This window comes from Mytilus californianus, unplaced genomic scaffold, assembly GCF_021869535.1.
Source record: "Mytilus californianus isolate M0D057914Y unplaced genomic scaffold, xbMytCali1.0.p SCAF_11, whole genome shotgun sequence".
Lineage (NCBI taxonomy): Eukaryota > Metazoa > Mollusca > Bivalvia > Mytilida > Mytilidae > Mytilus > Mytilus californianus.
In genome coordinates, this window is record NW_026262593.1 from 7,039,331 (window position 1) to 7,063,919 (window position 24,589).

The 24,589-nt window shown below is 33.2% G+C and overlaps 1 protein-coding gene across 27 annotated transcripts in view; it reads left to right on the top strand.

Annotated features, from left to right (window-relative positions):
* The first annotated feature begins 2,225 nt into the window (after positions 1 to 2,225).
* LOC127719464 (uncharacterized) overlaps positions 2,226 to 24,589 on the top strand; it is a 59,573-nt gene continuing 37,209 nt past the window's right edge. For 22 of the 27 annotated variants that reach the window (XM_052225597.1, XM_052225582.1, XM_052225581.1 and 19 more), the window contains exons 1-4: positions 2,378 to 2,880; positions 15,700 to 15,755; positions 21,255 to 21,324; positions 23,326 to 23,481. In XM_052225597.1, the coding sequence (XP_052081557.1) occupies positions 2,832 to 2,880; positions 15,700 to 15,755; positions 21,255 to 21,324; positions 23,326 to 23,481 (331 nt within the window). In that variant the 5' untranslated portion in view covers positions 2,378 to 2,831. Of the gene's footprint in view, positions 2,262 to 2,375; positions 2,881 to 6,899; positions 7,298 to 15,699; positions 15,756 to 21,254; positions 21,325 to 23,325; positions 23,482 to 24,589 lie in introns of those variants that run through there. The other 5 variants (XM_052225578.1, XM_052225579.1, XM_052225576.1 and 2 more) reach the window with 5 other exon arrangements.

Here is a 24,589-nt window from a genome sequence, read left to right on the forward strand (position 1 = left end):
TTCTTTTAAAAACATTTTGGGGCTCGTGTTCATATTGAAGGTTACAAATTATTGGTATAATTGTTCGACTTCTTATTCTTTTTCTTTTCTTTCTTGCTTCAATTCACCATTCAACAGTATATGTAGTTCTAACATCACGTCATTAGATCTATGACTTCCTTATTTTAAATAGTTTGGGTTGCGTTGTGTTTTTTATGACCATGTTTTTAAACGTAATCAAGATGTAAAATGTAAATAAACAGACTTCTTTTTGTTGCAAAATGTGAAACCGAAGATTGAAATAAATATACAAGGTGACTTAGTATTTGTGATAAAAGTTGTTGGAATCATTAAACAGTTTATTAAGTTATAAACGTTAAATTTACTTTAAGAATATTGTAATTCTAAAATATAGAATAAAGCCCTGAAGTATAATTATACGAAAGCAAAAATTGAAGGACATGTTTTATTTATATCTGTATCAATATCCAAAATATATTCATACAAACGTCCATGTTTTAAAGAGTTGCGGTCAAGAATCCCAGAATTCCTGTAGGATAAAATTTGATCTATCTATGCATATACGTTTGATGAGTAATTTTAAAAAAAAAGTACTTTTCAAAACACAAAGACAAATCTAACACAATGTAAATGCTTTGAAATGTATCAAACATGCTGTATTTACACATTTCATAGAAAAAGTTTCGTCCATTTTTATAGGTTGTTTTGTGTCACATAGAGTATGGATGTTGTCTTTAAATTCATAGAATACACACACTAAATGTTTTCATTTACTTGTTTGTTAAACGATAACAATCATTGTTATCGTTCAATAACTTAATTTATGATGTAACACGTCTTCTGATTGGCTGAATTAAATTATAAGTAATGACTGTAATATTTTTTCTGTCTATTCAAAATAACCTCAAAAATGTGGTGCAGACGTGCCAAAATTATAACCCATACATATATTTCTAGGTTATCACATATCTGTATTGAATGTTTTAATTTGATTTGGAATAACCATTTATTTTGTGTCAATTAAAGTTTCAGCAGATAAATTAAGATGTTTACAAATGGGGTCAATAATATATCAATTATATGTAAGGAATAGTGCACAGTCTAATCGCAAGTTGAAAATTACTGACCCATTAGCATATTACCTTTAGTTATTTAAATTCGACCCATTGATATATTTGACATATTAAAAGGATACCTATTCCAGCGGCATGTCTGTGTATATCTTCATATAGGAAGAGACACCCCCCACCACCACCCATGGTTTCATTAGTAGCCACTGATACGATATGTCTGTGTTGCAACTCAATAGAGACCTGGTTTCACGGTTTTAGCTCTTTAGATACAAAAAGTGTCGTCTGATGTCTCGCTCCTGTTGTACATTTATAAATATATGTTATTTGTCCTTCACTTAATTACAGTAATTAGATAAATAAATTCCTTTTTCAAGGCTTAGAATGCCATCTTTCTTTTTTTATATTTGCTTTGAAAACCAAGACCATGTTTGAAAAAAAAACTCAGAAATTTTAAATGTACTTATAGAACTGAAAAACTTGACGATACGAAAAGTTGAATTTTACGTTGAATATATCGTTAGGAACAACGTTTGTTCTCAAAACTTGTATATTATAACTAAAATCTGTCTAAAATTGATCGACTTGTGATATTGACTATACAGATTTGATTGCATATATGTTCACCTCAACATAACCTGGTCTGTACTGGGAAAAAAACGACCAATTCATGATTTATATAAAAAAAAAATATTATTCCTACACACTTGATACTTGACATATTTAAAGACCAAGTGCATATTATTTGTACAATTAATTTTTTGTAGATTGACTGACTAAAAAATGTAAGAAACTTCTACGTCATTTAGTCTCTGGTGGAGAGTTGTCTCATTGACATACCACATATTCATATTTTTATAAAGCTGCAATATTAACGTCTCCATTCACGTAAAGCTTTTGTAAAGATAATTTTAGACAAAGACCATTTTAACGTTTTACATGTTATCCTTACAAAAAAACTGGTCTCTATTATGACTGATGTAAATCATCCACAAACACGCAATATCTGTACCCAGAAAAAAGAGCATTCTCGGTTTCAAACATTTCCAAGAAAAGTTTTAATTATAGTTGTGTCGTGTTTTCTGCGAAAATATAGTTTGACCCATAATATAGCGTCCAAAGGAAATAGTAATGGGATAGTTTCACCTTTTGTTATTATTTCCGGGTCGTCTTGATAAAGATAGAAGGACGGTAAGCATGAGTTTTATTTATATCTATATCTATATCTATATATATATCTCAAATTTGCATTTTGCCTAATCTATATATAAAACATACAATTAATTTGTCATATAAGCTATTTATTGTACCAGTTAAGTTACTTGATTCTATTTTTAGCAGAATTTTTAAACATAAAAAAACGGGAAGTATATTAAAATTACTATTAAAAATTTACTGCTGTCATAAACGGGAATTCAAACATAAACATGTATTCTAAATATACAATAGATGTAGATTGTCGGAATATCTATTGAGAAGAACACAAAATGAACTGTGACGTAAACATAATGATAGATGACTGAACGCAGTATTTTACTTCAATGACTATAACAAAGATTATTGCACTTTATTTCCATATTCCCTGTTACATGAGAGTCGCTACTATCATGTGATTACATTTCATTTGCCTTGGAAAAATCAGCTTGACGTCACCTCGCCTTACTTTGACTTCATGCGAGAGACGTTATATTAGAGACCAATCGAACTAAAAGATAACAACACTTCAGAATCTTCTATGTTATATTTGCGTAGGATACAGTAATGAACAAGTACTTGCATCAATTAAATAATGGATATATGGGTCCTTCAGGTACGTCAAGAGAATGAATGTTTGTTCAATCACGTTCAAGTTTGTGATTGTATCTGTATGGCACAAGGATAATAGTTCCGCTGAAAGATGCTAGAGGTAACCCTTACAGAAGTGGTTAAAAATAAGTCTTTACACGATAAAAAAAATAGTACATTTTTTCAGGTTGAAAGTGAAAGTAATCTACGATTAGTTCTTACTGCATTAACAGCTTATTATTGCTGGCATATAATATATGAGTATGAGTTCTCTTTAAAGTTCATGAGTAAAGTATGTCATAGGACAATGTCATGAGAGTGTCAAAAAGTAAAAAAAAAGTAAAAGAAAAAAAATTGACTTAGAGTACCTCTCTATATGAGGGTGTGGATGGGGTTTACAGAATGGAGTATAAAGGGGAAAATGTGCTGAATAAATGGCAAACAAAAATAAAGCATAGAGAAAAATAAGACAAAAAAACAATGAATAGAGAATAATGGAATGCTAAAATATATAGATGGAAAATAATGGCCAATAATATAAAGAATACAGAAAAATTACCTAAAAAATAAAAGAAAAGGTCAGAAATGAAGGAGCCCCCCCCCCCCCCCTAATCCAGATCCTCCTATATTGTAGTTTATGTAACAATGCTGAGTAAAAAATTAGCCTATATAATGCATGTAAATATTTCCATTAACGTCAACCAATACTACGTATGATCAGCCAAGATAAAATAAAAAAAGGTTGACAGAATATTCTGATTGGTGTATTTCTTTTTAAAATGTATTCTTCTCAATTTTCGTATGTATAATTTGGTATAATTCTTATATTATTTGCATATTGAGGAATACGTTTATAAGATTGGTCGAGACGGCTTCCGGTAGTTGCTCTTGAAGTTATTTGTTTTTTCGATAGACGATGACGGAACTACTTTTTGTAACCAATGTAAACAAGATGGCAGCGATGGTAACGTTGAACACAAACCAGCTCGACGTTAAAAATATTTATTTTCACTTCGCTTTCGTCGTTAAATTACAAAATAAACACAAAACATTCATTTGAATGATAATAAGATATTTTTGTAGTTTATTTTTTATCAGAAAGCAAATTTCATGGAATACTTTTTTTTTTGCATTAACCAAAAAATGTTCATGCGCCAGGCCAATTCAATGACACAAATATACAATTTACGTGTGATAGAGGTTATGGGTGGGGAAATTAAATTAATTATCCCAAATTTTAAAGAATTATAAGGATTATACGTGACAACGTACTGGTAAATGAATGGAAACAAGCAAACCATAAAAAGAAATAAACGTCGCTGAACGGGGAAGTTCAATACGATTCATCGTAATGGTTAAATGCCACGCTCTCTGCAAATTTCCTCCCCTGTATATTCAACTTGCCCTCATTTCCAGTGGTAGTCCAACTTGTCCGTCTTTCATCTCGTTTAACCTACTTATCAGACCTACATATGTATGAATTGTTAATATTTTCTTTCCTAGAAATGAGTGAAATATTTTCCACTGGACGTAAAGCAACTAAAACAAAACAACTACGGGTGCGGGAGTTTCTCGCTGCATTGAAGACCCATTGGTGGCCTTCGGCTGTTGTCTGCTCTATGGTCGGGTTGTTGTCTCTTTGACACATTTCCCATTTCCATTCTCAATTTTACCATTCAATCAATAATTATTTTGAATGTATTTAAGCAATGGATAATGACATATATATACTGCATATTGGGTATCTAAGAAATACCAAGACCCTGTCGACGTCCCTAGTAGGAAATTGAGAACATTGTATTATTACATGTTTGGTCGATGTGACAAAAGTACCACATAAAAAAGAAATTTGTAAAGTCATGAAAGTCTTCAATACGATTCAAACTGCAAAATCTCGTGTTACCATGAAAGAAAATTAGTGTTATTCAAGCATAGTTTCATGCGACTGTCATACAAGTGAGAGGTTTAACTAGCTATAAAAACAGGTTTAATCCACCATTTTCTACATAAGGAAATGACTGTACCGAGTCAGGAATATGACATTTGTTTTCCATTCGTTTGATGTGTTTGAGCTTTTGATTTTGCCATTTCATAAAGGACGAAATAACTTGCATACCTGTGATGAACAGAACCTTATGTGTCAATTTAAACGCACTTAATCTATTGTTTAATACTGAAAGAACACTTTGTAAGTCGGCTTACTGATATAACAAGATATTAACTATTATCTAAATATTCCAGTGTCGGACAATTGAGTGTGTCGAACTAGAGGAAGGTGTTCTAATAGAGTGTCTGATATTATTAGTTACATAGTGTGCTAGTGACCTAATACGATATATATGGGGTCAGTAAATTCCATATGTGGTGAGAGCGAAGCTCGAATCCCCATATGGAATTTACTGACCCCATATATATCGTATTAGGTCACTAGCACACTGTGTAACGAATTTATCTTACCGACTATTTTAACATGTGGTATTTAGACCTGTGGCCTATCAAAGTGATTAAGTCTTCAATACTTAGTATTAAGAACCTGCTTCCATTTGTCTATACAAAAACAAATGCCAACAATAACAACTTGCTACCTTTAAATATGTTTTATGAATTTGTTTCAATCGTTTATCATCAATTTCTCCGTCTGTTGAAACCGTTCAGATTTTTCTTTAACACCGTGTTGTTTTTATAAAGGGACGTAACACCACTACTAACCGTGTTTTGAAATAAACCCCGCCTATTAACCTAATATGAAATATACACGGTCTCCACGCGGTTGCTTTTAACCAATCATATTCCTAGAAATGTATAGGAGGTAAGATAGATGGGGTGTCGGATTAATGTGGGGTCGGATCAATGAAGTATCTTACTAGTGGGGTTTCGGTAGATCGGGGCTGTCCGATCTTTCGTGGTCAAAGAACAATGCACTGGAAATTTGAACACTTGAAACGGGCAGTTTCTAGATTAGTTGCTGCTCCAAAATTACCAATCTGCTTTTTTAATTATCTTTGCCCTATTTTTCCTGGTTTAGCATCGGCTGACCTAAAGGGTCAAGTTAGCTATTTTAATCCGTTAGGATTGACGTCTGACGTCTGTCGTTGTTGTTTGTCGTCGTCGTCCGTCGTCATCGTTTGTCGTCATCATCCGTTAACCTTTACTTCTCATTTGAAACAACATTGCCGAATTGGAATCAAACTTGATCACAACCATCATTTGGGTGAATAGTTTTAAAATATGTGTAAATGATCTCGCCTGCCAACAAGCACGGTCGCTACGGCAAAAAAAAAAGATTATATGGGTTAAATGCAAGTATTGTCTATTAATTTGAAAACCGATTTGATAGAGAAAATCTGACAGAAACAAAACTGTTATGCTTGTGTCTATTTTGCCCAAAATTGTCAGACAACTCCCTATGGGAGTTATTGCCCTTGAATTATGTTTATTGCCATTTTTGTTTTGTTTCATCCTTTATTTTCAAGACTTAAATAGATAAAAAAACATTTCAAATAGCAAAAAAAATCAGCAAAACAATATTTATTATAAATAAGTCAAATGGCAAAAATTGTAGGTCGACCCTTTATAGGAGTTATTGTCCTTGAATATTTAATTTTACGATTTTTGGGATTTTGGGGTAAAATCCTGAAAACAGTAATAGATAAAGAGATAGTTTGACAACAAAAAAATATCAGCGAGACATGATCTACAAATCGGTGAACATAGTTGTAATAGCCCGTTTTGTCCATAAACTGTAATAGATAGATAGAAACTCGAAACAGCAAAAATGATCAGCATTACAAGAGTAACAAAAAATACATTTTAGTCATGAATAACGTTCTCGTCTATAATGCAAGAGAATGGTCATTGTAAAAAGATGCAGATAGATCCAGACGAGCAACACACTAGTTCTTTTGATCCCTCAGTTTGTGTTCTCCCCATATATTTTTTTCAATTTATACATATGTAACATTTGCCACTGGACGATGAACAGAAATGCAAAAAAAAAAATCAACTATAGATTGGAAATGCATTCGACAATTTAGGACAAATGAATGACTTGAAACTAGGATCTATGACGACCATAATGGTTTTGGTGTCTTTACGCGTAGCTACAAAAAATTGAAAATACCCTTTGATTTTGTAACGATTCGGTTATAAAACGGTCCACCAAGTGCATTTTCTCCTTCAAAATGAAGAGGTGTTATCTATAACTTGACCATCAATAATATTTTTTCTTTAAAAGAAGCACCTATAAGAAATATTTTCATTAAACATCACTAATGTTTCCTCAATGTAGGCGTTTAACCTACTTATAAAAAACAATTTGCACATAGTTTTTAAGTTAAAGTTTTTGAGTTATTGAACATCCATGAAAGCACTACATCAGTTAATAAAAGTGTTGCTCAATAGAAAGTACTGATTTTGGACCTAGAACTGGAACAGATAAATATGTAAGTACTTTTTAATATCTCATTTCAAGGATTAAATCTTATTTTGTAAATGAAATATTCCTTTGAATAATTATGTCGGCGATTTTGGTTTTTTTTTTTTTGTTTGTTTTATTGTTTTGTTTGTTTTGTTTTGTTTTGTTTTTGCTTTTTTTGTTTTTGTTTTTGTTTTTTTTGTTTTTGTTTTTTGTTTTTGTTTTTTTTGTTTTTGTTTTTTGTTTGTTTGTTTGTTTTTTTTTTGGGGGGGGGGGGGGGGGGGTCCGGGGGGTCAATTTTAGTTATTATTAAGAGGGTAAATTGTTTAGAACTGCAATGCAGGGAATTTTGATATTTAATAAGACAGAGAATATAATACTGTTGTTATGATTCCTTAATATGTCATTGTTCGTAAACCAATAGCATGAAAATCTAATACGCTATATTTTTCTCTTTTCTTTTCTTTTCTTTTCTTTGGTCATATTTTTTTTCTCATTACTTTTCATTTCTTTCTCTTTTTGTCAATATTCTAACTTCCCATACATATTGTACATTTGTTAACTGTTTTTAAACAATATTGATTGATTTGATCTGGGAGACGGAAAGCGACAAACAAAACGTGTCTCCTCATTTAGTATTACTTTAGATTATAATAAATATTCGATGCATCAGTGTCATTATAATAACAACTACATAGTATGTATTATATAAATGGCAGAGAATGACAATAGTTATATACTGAAGTAAGAAATAACAACTACAAAGTATATATTATATAAATAGCAGAGAATGACAATAGTTATATAATAAAGTAACAAGAGGCTCTCAAGAGCCTGAATCGCTCACCTGTATTTCAGAGGAGAAGATTTTTAAATGTTAGCAAACTTGATGAACAAATTGTGTAAAATTATCTTTAAAGGGCAATAACTCCTTAAGGGGTCAATTGACAATTGTGGTCAAATTAACTTTTTTGTAGATCTTACTTTGCTGAACATTATTGCTGCTTACAGTTTATATATATCTATAACAATATTCAAAATAATAACAAATAAAAACTGCAAAATTTTGTTAAAACTACCAATTCGGTGGCAGCAACCCAACAATGGGTTGTTTGATTCGTCTGATAATTTCAGGGCCGATAGATCTTGACCAATTAAACAATTTTACCCCATGTCAGATTTGCTCTAAAAGATTTAGTTTTTGATATATAAGCCAAAAACTGCATTTGACCCCTATGTTCTATTTTTAGCCATGGCAGCTATGTTTCTCGATGGATACAAACTTCGGATACAATTTATAAACAACATACCCTAAGGAACATTTAGTTAAAGTTTGAAGGTAATTGGCCAGGAAGTTTCAGAGGAGAAGATTTTTAAATGTTAGCAAACTTGATGAACAAATTGTGTAAAATTGTCTTTAAAGGGCAATAACTCCTTAAGGGGTCAATTGACAATTATGGTCATATTAACTTTTTAGTAGATCTTACTTTGCTGAACATTATTGCTGCTTACAGTTTATAACTAACAGTTAAAACTACCAATTTGGTGGCAGCAACCCAACAATAGGTTGTTCGATTCGTCTGAAAATTTCAGAGCTGATAGATCTTGACCAATTGAACAATTTTACCCCATGTCAGATTTGCTCTAAAAGATTTAGTTTTTGATATATAAGCCAAAAACTGCATTTGACCCCTATGTTCTATTTTTAGCCATGGCGGCCATGTTTGTCGATGGATCAAAACTTCGGATACAATTTATTAACTAGATACCCTAAGGAACATTAAGTTAAAGTTTGAAGGTATTTGGCCCAGTAGTTTCAGAGGAGAAGATTTTTTAAATAGTTTACGACGACAGATGACAACAGACGACGACGACGACGGACGACGACAGACGCCAAGTGATGGCATAAGCTAACTAGAGGCTCTAATAGCCTGTGTCGCTCACCTTGGTCTATGTGCATATTAAACAAAGGACACAGATGGATTCATGACAAAATTGTGTTTTGGTGATGGTGATGTGTTTGTAGATCTTACTTTACTGAACAATATTGCTGCTTACAATTATCTCTATCTATAATGAACCTGGCCCAGTAGTTACAGTGGAAAATATTTTGTAAAAATTTACAAAAATTTACAAAATTTATGAAAATTGTAAAAAATTGACTATAAAGGGCAATAACTCCTTAAGGGGTCAATTGACAATTTTGGTCATGTTGACTTATTTGTAGATCTTACTTTGCTGTGCATTATTGCTGTTTACAGTTTATCTCTATCTATAATAATATTCAAGATAATAACCAAAACCTGCAAAATTTTCATAAAATAACCAATTCAGGGGCAGCAACCCAACAACAGGTTGCCTGATTGGTCTGAAAATTTCAGGGCCGATAGATCTTGACCTAATGAACAATTTTATCCTTGTCAGATTTGCTCTAAATGCTTTGGTTTCAGAGATATGAGCCAAAAACTGCATTTTACCCTATGTACTTTTTTTTTAGCCATGTCGGCCATCTTGGTTTGCGGGCGGGGTCATTGGACACATTTTTTAAACTAGATACCCTAATGATGATTGTGGACAAGTTTGGTTAAATTTGTCTTAGTAGTTTCAGAGGAGAAGATTTTTGTAAAAGATTACAAAAATTTACGAAAAATGGTTAAAAATTGACTATAAAGGGCAATAACTCCTTAAGGGGTCAACTGACCATTTTGGTCAAGTCGACTTCTTTGTAGATCTTACTTTGCTGATCATTATTGCTGTTTACAGTTTATCTCTATCTATAATAATATTCAAGATAATAACCAAAAACTGCAAAATTGCCTTAAAATTACCAATTCAGGGGCAGCAATCCAACAACGGGTTGTCTGATTCATCTGAAACTTTCAGGGCAGATAGATCTTAACCTGATGAACATTTTTACCCCATGTCAGATTTGCTCTAAATGCTTTAGTCTCAGAGATATAAGCCAAAAACTGCATTTTATCTCTATGTTCTATTTTTAGCCATGTCGGCCATGTTGGTTGGCAGGCGGGGTCATCGGACACATTTTTTAAACTAGATACCCTAATGATGATTGTGACCAAGTTTGGTTAAATTTGGCCTAGTAGTTTCAGAGGAGAAGATTTTTGTAAAAGTTAACGGACGACGACGACGGACGACGACGGACGACGGACGACGGACGCCAAGTGATGAGAAAAGCTCCGATATTTGAAATTCAAATAGCGAAAATAGTATTTAGCATCTATTTTGAATAAAAAAAGTCCTTTAAATACTCCTTTGCTTGAAGATAAAACTTTTGATCCCCAGGGGCGGATTCAGTCACTTTTAAAAAGTGTGGGGGGGGGGGGGGGGGGGGGGGGGGTTCCCAACCCAGGATAAAAAGGGGGGTTCCAACCATGTTTCCCCATTCAAATGCATTGATCGTCACAAAAAAAGGGAGGTTCCAACCCCCGGACCAACTCCCCCCCCCCCCCCCCCCCCTAGATCCGCCACTGATCCCGGTCATTTGTCTCTATTCTTAAGCATTGATCTTTAAATAAACAGAGATTCTAACTCCCGGACCTCCATCCTTGGATTGCCCCACAAAAAAGGGAGTTCCTAAATATTCAATCTGTCTTTTTGTATGTTGAGCGTGTCCGGTTCTCAGATTTCTAATCCAGACACACCTATCCTCAGTATGTCCGAATATGAATGTTTATTTACACTTGAGAATAGAGGGGGGGTTATAAAACCGTAACATACAAAATACATTTATGATTACCTTCATTAAACTGATACAGGTAAGTACTTTGAGTTATAATATTGCCTTTATCTTTAGTCTCTTCTACCATGTCTACTAAATCAAACACTTGACTCAAAATGTCGTCCGTCTTATACCCGTCCATATTCACAACTGCATACAAGGAGCATGATGTATTTTTTTTTGTAATAAGAATGCACAAAACGGTCAACCTGGACCTTCTGATCCATATTAACACAAGGATTTAACGGGAATATGCAAAACAGCAACTTTGACATTTGTAAAACCTACTCACTTGTCAAAGTTTGAACGAAGATAGCCAAAGTAAGGTTACTAGTGGGGTTTCATGTAAAATAAAATTCTTATAAATCATGGTTTCATATTGTAAATAAATAAGATATCCATTCTTTTTCATTTAGTAATCAATGTTAAGAAATACAGGGTTCAGCATGGGGTGTAAGTTAGTTATACACCTCGGGATACGGCGTGTCTGGATAAGAAACCCCTCCGGCCTCCGGCCGTCGGGGTGTCTTATCCCGACACACCTATCCCTCGGTGATTAACTATTACAGAATGCGAATATATATGTTCAAACTCTTTTAGGTCATTTTTTAGTAACAACTAACAAAAGAACTATGCCAATTGGACCTCCTAACTGCCCTTGAATTTTTACTAGATGACATTTTTGTTTGCTATGGAGATGGGGATTAACTGTGCACCACTTTTTGCGGACCTGTTTCTGTATTGTTATGAGTTACAATTTATGACTAAAATCAGCAAAGACCCATCCAAACAACATCTGATACCAAAATTTAATAACGATCTTAGATATTTGGATGATATATTGGCTCTCAATAGTGACGACTTCAGTATGTACACTAAAGTGATTTATCCTGCTGAACTGACTTTAAATAAAGCTTATACTAACAATGAACACTGCCCTTACCTGGATCTTGATATCTATATCTTTAACGGGAAGCTTAATACCAAAATGTACGATAAAAGAGATGATTTTTCACTTCCTATTGTTAATTATCCATTTGTTTCCCCTTGTCGCCATCTTATGGTGTTTATATATCTCAGCTTGTACGATTCGCTCGTGTATGTAACAACGTATTTGATTTAACGAAAGAAATCTGTGTATTACTGAAAAATTATTACACCAGGGTTTTCGATATCAACAACTAGTCACAACAGTTACTAAATTTTATCATCGATACAAGGACATCATTCGTAAATATAAATCAACATGCAGATATCTTATACGTTCAGGTATTTCAATCCAATCTTTTATGGTAATATTCTATACAAAGCACAAAAATGTCGTCATTCAACTCAAAAGCTAACCAAATCTTTAAACAGACATATTCAGAAGGGATATAGATACGATACTGTTGTCAGGTCATTAGCGATGGCATATTTTGGAATTAATATTGATTCACTTATAAGGTCTTTGCATCGGAAATAAAAAAAAAATATTCTAAAACCAGTTGTTGGCATGATACGGGTTATGTTCTTCTCATATATTTTATGATGGTATGATACTAAACCCCTAACGGGAGGGATTGTGCTTGATTTTCATATGATGAAGACATAATCTTTCAATCAGTTTAATTGAGGTCTGGAGCTGGCATTTCAGTAACTGCTAGTAGTCCTTTGTTAAAGTATGTATCATTGTCATTTTGCTAAGTTTCATCTGTTACCTATTCTGACATCGGACAAGGACTTCTTTTAAACTGAGTTTTACTGTGTGTTTTGCTGTATGTTTGTTTTTCTACATCGGTTAGAGATATAAGGGAGGGTTGAGATCTCACAAAACATGTTTAACCCCGCCGCATGTTTGCAGGAGCCTCTGGCTTTTGTTAGTCTTGTATGTTTTTTTCTTTTTATTTTAGTTCATTTACATGTTTCGGAGTTTAGTTTGACGTCCATTTTCACTGAACAAGTACATATTTTTGTTTAGGGGCCAGCTGAAGCCAGCCTCCGGATGCGGGATTTTCTCGCTGTGTTGAAGTCCCATTGGTGGCCTTGGGCTGTTTAATGCTCTTTGGTCGGTTTGTTGTCTCTTTGACACATTCCCCATTTCCATTCTCAATTGTAACATATAAATGGCAGAGAATGACAATAGTTATATACTAAAGTAAGGAATAAAAACTACTTATTTTTTTCCTGCATTCAACAAATTTTTCCAAAATTATTAGTTCTTTCACATTGTGAAGTAATACCAACTGCATAAGTTTAATACTTTATTGGTTTTTGTTGCCATTGACATTTGTTTATATATTAACATCACGAAACCATATATATTATTCGTTGATAAATTTAGATATAAATAAAAGAAGATTCCAACTCCCTTGGACATGGTTGACATTAGATTGATTTGACTATTCTTTTTGGTCAACTGTGGTCACATAGCTCTCTTCGTGTTCAGGTATATTGTCTTTTCGATTTTTGGGTTTCAGCATTCCTGATTACTTAAGGGAAATTTAGAGAAACGCTTTGTACTCACCAAATTGGTGTTATTTTCATAATAATTATGCAACCTTCATTTGATGTAGATAAAACACAACATCCATTCCTTGCTTGTTGTGTTGTGCTGCTGTTTTTCAACATTTAGCGGCAAATAATTATACTACTAAAATAACGAGGTCCAATTTGTTAGTCGATATGACGTAAAACGACGAATCAAAGAATTAAACTTTTTATATAACTAATATAGGATAATGGTGTTGTTTAAAATTACACCATTCCAGGTCCTTTTGTTGTCCATTTAATTGATATTACCAATAATTAACAAGTTCCTGGTCGAATCTGATACCGATACCAATAGTATATGTCTTCTTCTTCACTTAAATTCCTCCGTTATCGGAGCACCCGTGTTACACGGTATTAAAGGCCCTTAATTTTCATACTTCTTAATATTCAAAAATCAAAAAAATTAAGAATTAAAAACAAAAAGGGTGTATACATTCCTTCATAAAATGTTATTGTCCTAAAAATATACAGAAATATAAAAACCGTAATTGAATACTATTTACACCTATAAGTGCAAGTGAATTATTTACATAATGCATATATATAGATCATTATAACATGGCATTTTTCATATCAGACCCCTTATCAGTCCTAGGTCATGATATCAGCCCGAAGGCCGACAGGCTCGAGGGATGATTTTGACCATGAGCTGATAGAGGGTCTGATTTGAAAAATGACATGTTATGTTCTTTTTATCATACACTTCAGCAGAAGCCATATAGACAAGAACACTTTTTTAAAACTTTATAAAATTCATTTAATCTATTATTTGTTTTGCATTTTTTAATAATATATTTTTCCTGTTTCCTACTATTCGTTTTTTACACTATTTAGTAACACTAAAATGTACCACTGAGGTTTATTTTCCGGAGTTTGCAGAATGACGCCGAAATGCTTTACGATAACGTTAAAGAAACTTGAAGGCATGCGATATTAACCGGAAGGAGTTGATATAAACCGGAAGCAGTTGATATATACCGGAAGCAGTTGATAACGAAAGATAATTCTTCAAATTTAATGAATAAATATATTTACAAATTAGTTTTATCAAAGGGTACAATTATACCATTATTTTCTATAAGTATATGATATATATATATATATATATAGAATTTCGGTTTAATCCCTGACATATGTCACATGTAGTTTCCGGTTGTAGAAAGAAAACCAGGACGGGTTCAAACAGAAAGATTTTGAAAGCAGAGAAAACTGTGCACCTTATAATTAATTTAGCATGACTTTATCAGATGACAATACGAATACTAAAAATTCAGGCTATAAATAAGGCGTAGGTACTTTAATTGAGTCACGGACCCGCGATGTCGCGGGTGTGTTCTGGTTATATATGAATTTAGCCCAACAGTGTTAGATATGCAAATTTGCTTGTTCTCCTCTCAGCAGGACTCGAACCCCTGCATCTGAGACATCGCCTATACTGTTTCCAACACCCTAGACTACTCGACCAACTAGGCTATAAAATATAGCTTTCGTTAGTCGAGTAATGCCTTTCTTTGTTGGCTTTATTTAGAGTTGTAACACATTACATGATGTATAGGGGGCAAGTAGATGGTATACCTTGCAGATCAGCTGTTTTTTGTCTGCCGTAAAGGGTGTTGACGACTTGGAGATTTAAAGGTAGTCTAACTGGTTGAGTTAGGGAAGATCTTCTTTTTCTCAATTGGTAAGAGCGCTGTTTTTAGATCTCGAGATTGAGGGTTCGAATCCCGCTGGTACCATACATGGATTTTCACAATAAGGATGATAATTTTACTTACCATGCCGTCATATTTTTAATTTGATTATTATACGGCTAAATATGTGACAACTTTACGATATATATGTATACCAACAACAAAGCCTTAGTCTTGAAAAGTCCCTTCAGATGGATGAAAGCCTCTAGACAACTGACAATGTTTTAACGCACTTTCTATTGGTTTTTTTTTTCATAAATATATAATTCTGTGCATGTGAACTTTTTTTCTTACTTTTATATATATATATACGGGAATGATATGTTTATGTTATTTTGAGTACTCATTAGTAAGCCTTAGTTACTTACTCGCAAGTTTAGTTGTTTCAAATATTTGTTATACATTGTGTTTGGCACATCTTATCGTATCATTCAAGTGTAATAATAATTATTTTATTTATTTTTGTAGGAGTGGATACCATGCTTATAATATATTTAACGATGATCTATAGTTGTATTGGTTCTGTAAGTATTCATATATCATGCATTACACAAATAAATACATAAATACATTACTCATAACCAAATTTGTCAAAAAAAACTATTAGCGTACATTTTGTAAGTAAATTTAGTTGACTAAAGTGTTTCTATTCATACACAGATATACCATTTATCGCTTGTAATATATAACGTGTACGTGAGCATCGATTGTGTTCAGTGTCAAATAGTTCATCTATATTCAGGGCGAGACCAAATTAACAATTATTACAATAGGTAGGTTCTGCAAGGTAGGTTCACCTGAATACAGGAAATGATGGCATGTTGGACAAGGATAGAAACTTTATTTGGAACAGGCAACCCCCAGAATTTTTTAACGTGAAGAGAGCTTGGCACTATTCAGTTCGATGCATCGGTTGTAACGTCCCCCATTCCGACCGGACGTAACTGCATATTTATACATCCCTCACATCTAAACGGACGGTTTATTTTTAAGGCGGCTTAATAAAAGTAACTAATTGGCACCTGAAATTCGAAAAAATTATTTCACTGAGCATTCTCTTCCACTTGAAAAATTTAGCGGCTTATAAAAATAAATCTCCTGCAAACTCGTAAGAAATTGAAACTCTTTAATGTTTGTCACGTTCTCCGCTAGGACGTTATTGATGCTAAATTCATAAAAAAACGTATTTGTAAACCATGGAAATGCAGAAAATATAGATGAAAACAGAATTACCATATTCTATAATAAGGACTTTATTCTATAAGTGCCTGTCCCAAGTCAGGAGCCTGTATTTCAGTGGCTGTCGTTTGTTGATATACAATGTATATCAAATTTATTTTTCGTTCATTGTATTGTACATAAACAAGCCGTCAGTTTTCTCGTTTGGATTGTTTTACATTTGTCATTTCGGGGCCTATAGGTAGCTGACTATGCGGTTTGGGTTTTGCTCATTGTTGAAGGCCGTACGGTGACCTATAGTTGTTAACCTCTATGTTATTTGGTCTCTTGTGGAGAGTTGTCTCATTGGTAATCATACCACATCTTCTTATTTTTGTATTCGTTATGTAGCAAACGATTCGATTAGAACTGGAGGCTACATGAGTTTTGTGTAAAATTGGTTTGAAGTGTTTGAAATTGAAATTAAACGCCATTTTCGGGGCCTTTTTGTTGAAACTTAGCGATCTGTTTTCCCTCAAATCGTCCTTCATCACAAAATCTTTAAATATTTAAACCATGTGTCAATATGATTGTTTATCAACTAACCAAAAAGGTGCATTCAATCTCAGGTACTTGTGATAACTTAGTAATGAAAATCTGAGGTAAGTTAGCTATTAATATTTCAAAAAGCCCAATGTTTTCATAATATCCCTCCTTATATGCAATACACTTGCAAATGTACAGATATCAATTCGCAGAATTGCTGCCTTTTGTTTTAACAGCTAACATAAACGCCTTTTTCAAGACAAGCATACACTAAAATCTGTCTAGAGGGCAGGATATTCTAATTCCAAATATTCTTGCTGTTTCATTGAAGGATTTTTGTTTGTTTTTTTGTTCATCTTGATTTTAGCTTGTGCACGGATATAAAACTTGCTTAACTCTTTGTAGCAGTTAAACAGGAAATGCATGTAACTATTTAACATCAATAATATCTCTTGGTGTATTTTTTTTTATTTAAGGCAAAGTGTACGTAATTAACTACTCCACAGAATTTCACATATAGATTCTGCTTGTAAAAATACACCAGAAATTAAAATTTAAAAAGGAGGTAACCGATTTCGTTTTTGAGATACGAGCTATTGAAATTAGCAACACGATATGCCAAAAATACATAGACTATAAAGGGAAAATCATAAAAATTGGCAAGAATTTTTTACAGGGGGTGCGGAATGCAGATTACGCATGAATATAGTAACTGGGAATTCTCCAAACGTGGATATGTGAGATGTTTTAAGCCTTTCCTTTATTGAATGAAATATAAAGATCAAGATTGTAAACAGTGTCAAACCTTACTAAATATTACACATATGTACTTTCATGGTACTACAATCTGTCGATACTTATAGTTTGGCATTGCACAAGGTCATGTTTTTCTCTGACTGTTAATGACGTCTTTACACTAAATCCATTGGATGTTGGATGTGTACTGATTTATATTTTAGTCTTAGATACATATTTTTTTTCATTAGTTGTTATTGCTTTTGAACTAGCAGTCAGCAACTGCGAGTACTCTTAGATCTGTACTTAGTGTCTTATCGTTTTTGGGATGAACAAGTACCCGTCCACGTCCACTCTGTGTTTTGGTAGATGTATTTCTGTTTGTATCCATCTGATGAGTTAAGCGTTTTTCAACTAATTTTTATAGTTTTCCTGTTTGAATGGTTTTACACTAGTCATTTTTGAGGCCCTTTATAGCTTGCTGTTCGGTGTGAGCCGAGGCTCCGTGTTAAAGACCGTACTTTGACCTATAATGGTTTACTTTTGCAAATTGTGACTTGGATGGAGAGTTGTCTCATTGGCACTCATACCACATCTTCTTATATCTATGCTCTTATGTTGTACTGTTACCCCACTGTCCCAGGTTAGGGGAGGGTTGAGCGCTCACAAACATGTTTAACCCCGCCATATTCTTTATTTGCCTGTCCCAAGTCAGGAGCTTGTAGTTCAGTGGTTGTCGTTGGTTCATGTTTGTCATATTTGTTTTTCGTAAATTGGTTTGTTATAAATTAGGCCGTTAGTTTTCTCAATGGAATTGTTTCATATTTTTCATATCGGGGCCTTTTATAGCCGACCATACGGTATAGTTGTCTCATTGTCAATCATACCACATCTCCTTATTTTCATATCGGTATGATATATACCTACTTGTTGAACTTCTCTATCGTGTGGTCAAAACGGGAAGAACAATTTAACCAGGCGTTTCCATGTAAACAGGAAAGTTTCGTTTTCTTTTATGCTTTCGTTTCCATATTAGTCATTGTTTCAGTCTTCTTTACATGCTATTAACAGTGAGTGATACGATAATAATATGGTAATACATATTGCTTAATCTTGATAAAATAGATTAATATGGAAGATTATCACGACCTTAGAACTACAAGTATAATATTGTCTAAAAGTACTGTAATCAAGTACTTATAAGGAAACATTGTCATATTTTGTATCCTGCTATCGGTCGCTGTTGTACTAATAACAAATAATTCTTTGCGTTTATTTCTACAGTTATGTTAAACTTAATGTTAATTCCAGAGTTCCATAGAGTATTGCCGTCTCGGTCCTCGTTAACAATATACAATGATAATTGGAACCTTTCGGTTTCTACTTTATTTAGATTTTAGGATAAGATTAACTAACATACATACATTGTTGAATATTATTTAATCATTTGTAATAGCTTCAAATAAGAAACACAGCTAGGTAAGTTATTGCTTTTTGTTTTGATTTTATTATTATTATTTTATCATTATTGCTTTTGTCGTTTGTTTGGTTTTTGTCGAGCCTGCGACTTCTGTCGCAGAAAGCTCGACATAGGGATAGTGATCCGACGGCGGCGTTAACTAACTACTTAAAAGCTTTATATTTTAGAAGGTAGAAGACCTGGATGCTTCATACTTTGTATATAGATGCCTTATGTTATGAAGTTTCAGTCTGTCATATGTCCATGGTCCTTGACCTCATTTTCATGGTTTCGTGACTACTTGAAAAAAAAATTCAGATTTTTTGTAATGGTAATTTCTCTCTTAGTATGAGTAATAGGATAACTGTATTTATTATATGCGTACCTTGGAAGGTCCTCATGCCTGTCAGACAGTTTTCAACTGACCTCGACCTCATTTCATGGATCAGTGAACAAGGTTAAGTTTTCGAGGTCAAGTCCATATATTAGATACTATAAGCAATAGGTTACTATATTTGGTGTATGGAATGATTGTAAGGTGTACATGTCCAACTGTCATGTGTCATGTGTCCTTGACATCATTTTCCTGGTTCAGTGGTTAAAGTTAAGTTTTTGTGTTTTGGTCTGTTTTTCTAAAACTATAAGCAATAGGTCAACTATATTTGGTGTAAATGATTGTAAGGTGTATATGTCTGTCTGGCAGGTATCATCTGACCTTGACGTCATTTTCATGGTTAATTGGTCAATGTTTAGTTTTCATGGTTTAGTTGGTTTCTTAGATACTATAAGCAATAGGTCAACTATATTTGGTGTATGGAATGATTGTAAAGTGTATATGTCTGTCTGGCAGGTATCATCTGACCTTGACCTCATTTTTATGGTTCAGTGGTCAATGTTAAGTTTTAATGGTTAAGTTTGTTTCTTATATACTGTAAACAATAGGTCAACTATATTTAATGCATAGATTGATTGGAATGCGTACATGTCTGTCTGGCATGGTTCATCTGACCTTGACCTCATTTTCCTGGTTCAGTGGTTAAAGTTAAGTTTTTGTGTTTTGGTCTGTTTTTCTAAAACTATAAGCAATAGGTCAACTATTTTTGGTGTATGGAATGATTGTAAGGTATTCACCAATATCTAATGTTTCAATGTTCTCATATAGGAGGGTCTAAATGGGGAATCTGACTTCTTTAATTTTGTAAGTCTTTTTTTCTCTTTTCTTTATAACTTTTGTCCATTGTTCTCTATTTTATATATTTTCTCTATTTTTACTATTTTAGCATCCCACTATTTTCTAATCTTATTTTTTTTTTTTTGGCCTCTTTTTCTCTTTTCTTTAAATTTTGGCTATTTTTCTCTATTCTTTATTTTTTTTTTAATATTTTTCTCTGTTGTTTATTTCGGATTGACAATCAAACAGTTAAAATAAAGAAAGATATTGCATAGAAAATATGTGTAATTTTCTAGACTGAAATTGAAGCAGCAGTTATGTTTAAGAAATGAATTTTACGTGGTACTCTTTAGTTACAATGACTGGTTTCAATTATTGTATGGAAGTTTTTTTAAAGCAATTTCTTTTTATTATATATGACAGTTGTTTTCTATTCGTTTGATGTGTTTGAGCCTTTGGTTTGGCATTTGATAAAGGACTTTCCGTTTTGAATTTTCCTTGGAGTTCGGTATTTTTGTTATTTTACTTTTTATGCAATAAAATATTATTTGGGGTAAAGATTTCAATGATTTTAACTTATATTGTTTTGAAAAATAAATTCACAAATCTTTTTTATCGTAAACATTTTTCAACAATCTTCAATAACACTAATGAAAAGTCGTTTTCTAAATATTTATAAAATGAACAATTAAATGCAAACACTGTAGCTTATTTACATTTCGGTCTCGAAAATAAAATAATAGAAATCCATTTACATCAGGTTTTTCAAAATTTCACTAGGAAAGGCGAACTATATACTACTTTAAACATATTTGATTGTCAAAAAAGACAAAAGACAATGGATAAGGCACAAACTCTTAACTGACGAGGTTTTATCCAACGATCTCCTGACGAAATGTTAATTTTTACTAAGCTAAAATGGTAAGATATAGTTAGATCTTTGTTTATTTTCAGGTTTATTTGGATTATATATATTACAAGAAGTTAAACCGGAAATGTTTGCCGTACTATGACTGCCCTCCTGGTAAGTTTATATCAATTTCCAATTTGTCTTAATCCTGTTTCATATTTCTATGACGCCTACAATGAAGACAATTATATATATAGGAAAACTTCAGGACAATCAAAAATCAGTAACAAAAAACTGTATTGAAATAAACATGCAAGCCCGCTGATGATCGTTTAGGCATTTCATATCAATAAATTATTTCAAACGTTGACCCTTATTTGAAATCTCCAGATGAACACAATAGATTAAATTCCTTAGACCATCTTGCAGGGTCTTTTTGTCTTGTTTGCCCGTTTCTTGCCTTAGACCATCTTGCAGGGTCTTTTTGTCTTGTTTGCCCGTTTCTTGCCTGAGACCATCTTGTAGGGTCTTTTTGTCTTGTTTGTCCGTTTCTTGCCTTAGACCATCTAGTAGGGTCTTTTTGTCTTGTTTGCCCGTTTCTTGCCTTAGACCATCTCGTAGGATCTTTTTGTCTTGTTTGCCCGTTTCTTGCCTGAGACCATCTTGTAGGGTCTTTTTGTCTTGTTTGTCCGTTTCTTGCCTTAGACCATCTTGTAGGGTCTTTTTGTCTTGTTTTCCCGTTTCTTGCCTTAGACCATCTTGTAGGGTCTTTTTGTCTTGTTTGCCCGTCTCTTGCCTTAGACCATCTTGCAGGGTCTTTTTGTCTTGTTTGCCCGTTTCTTGCCTTAGACCATCTTGCAGGGTCTTTTTGTCTTGTTTGCCCGTTTCTTGCCTTAGACCATCTTGCAGGGTCTTTTTGTCTTGTTTGCCCGTTTCTTGCCTTACACCATCTTGCAGGGTCTTTTTGTCTTGTTTGCCCGTTTCTTGCCTTAGACCATCTTGCAGGGTCTTTTTTTCTTGTTTGCCCGTTTCTTGCCTTAGACCATCTTGCGGGGTCTTTTTGTCTTGTTTGCCCGTTTCTTGCATATTCTCAGAAGTTTCCAACTTCTTGGTTTTGTTCAGCATCTTCTTTTAAAAGCAATTTCTTTTTATTATCAATTCGAAGACATGAAAAAAACTACAGGTGTAGCCTTTAGAGAACTTAAAATCAGTTTCATGTTTTTTGTTGTTTTATTTTTTACTTTTATAGCCGGAACCTGTGGTTAAGGATTAACAGTCACAGAGGGTATCAAATGATTCGGTATTGATATTATTTAAATGATACGTAAATTTCGAGTTCATAATTTACCTTATTTCATTATAACCATGGAAGCATTATATTCTATATTGTCAATATAATATTTCCATGTTATAACTAAGGTTGTAGCTTCCTCAGTCAAAGATGACCCTTCGACGGTTTTAAGTTAATTGTTCTATAAAGACTATTTGGGGGTTATTTTTATAATGTTTTATCTGGTTGACTTTCCAAAACTTTTCATCATTTTCATCATGAGCATACTTCATGAATGTTTCTGTATGCACAAAAAGTAAGTATCCTTTAATTCATTTAAACGTTTGTTTATAAAATTAGAAATCATAAAGAAACTAAGGTTTCAGCACCCTCGGGCAAAGTTGGCTTTTGATGGATTTGGCGTTTTTTAGGTCCCTTTTTGGTCATATAGCTCTTCAACTGGTTTGGTTCTTAAACATCCTAAACTTTCGTGTGTTCGGCTTTGAATGGTCCTCATGAAGGTGGATCAAGAGGTCCGCTTCGTACACAGGCAATTTATAGAGTATTGTTTTCCTTTTTCAATGATTAATCTAATGGTACAGTGTATATTCATAACAGATGTTGGGACTAACGTGTCAGAGAATAAAGCTGATCTAGTGGAAATGAAAGACATATGTACTTTATGACATGTATAAGGAAAACACTTATTTTATTTTTAGATTTTTTTATTATCGTTTCCAACTGCACAATACTAAAGCAAGGTAATACTTATTCTTTCCATCCATGAAAAACAAAATGCATCATGGCTTTCAAATATTCGACACTGAGCATTCCTGATGAAGTTAAATCCAGAAAAGCGATTCGGACGCATGTAATTTGTAAAGTATTGTTTTTATTTGTTACAGATCATGAAATTTTGCCATGTGAGAAGAACTTTCAAGAGGATAAATGTCGAAGATGCAAGAAAGGATATGTTCAGCCTGATCTTCTGTCTTCTTCAGGGCGGATACATGAAACTTCATGTTTTAAACCTATAGCTACCTCTGAATGTTTAGCTCACGGTACGTAAGCAGAGTTTCTATGTAGAAAAAAGTACAAAGAACAGTAGCACTCTAAACAAACACAAAAATGAAGAGAAAAAAGCAAACTATACTGGACAGAAACATTCATGGTACGTGAGCAAAATATTCAGACATAACACGGTGAATAAGGCAAATATACAGATATTAGCAAATGAGTATCCTTACATCCTTAGCTTTCCAGACTTAAAACTCTTTAAGAATGTTGATACATAAAATCAAATCGTACGGGGAAATTATCGTTAGAAGACAAAGGGTATTCATTCAGGTATCCTTATGTAAATATTACACAGAAAACACATGAAACGTGCACGTGCTAGAAAACGAACCATTAAAGGTGTAATTCGTAGAATCATCACCCGTTTCATTTATAGTAACGCTTTTGTTCTAAGTTCAAAAATACTGTAAATCTGGTGACAATTGTACAGGGATAGTGTGAGTATCTGTATCATCAATACTACGTCAAGATTAAGGTCAACAACAATGACACAACTGTAGTATCACATGTTATACAAGGAAGATCTGAAATCAGTACTGAGAGAAAAATAACTAAACAATCAATGCGAACATCAACTTAAAACTAATATACCGATTTCAGATAACACAAGTTTCAAAATTTTTCAAAATATTTAAGATTTTTATACCAGCAACCATTTTCGATATCGGCAGACAGAATTAAACAGTCAAACTACCATGCATGTATGTCTTTTATTGATATTAGCAATCATTGTGAGGTTTAAAGTATGGCGTTACGTATCAATTCAACCGTAGAAAGTCTAAACAATACGTTAACCTACGCCACACGTCTTTATAGCAGAGACTATTTAAAGAAAATCTGCCATCAACACTAAATTCTTCAAACAACTAAGATATAAAGATATCACAATGTCATGATATAAACATCAACGAAGAAGAGGCCTTTTCTAGGGGGAACCTTTAGTAGCAGTTTTAAAACTATTTTAAAAAACGATAACACAAATTAGGTATAGAATTGTTTTGAATTGCAGTATAAACACATTAATGATGTAAAGACTTGTTATACTTTTTTTTCGGATGCGACTATTTGGCTGTCGCTTATATCATAATAGCT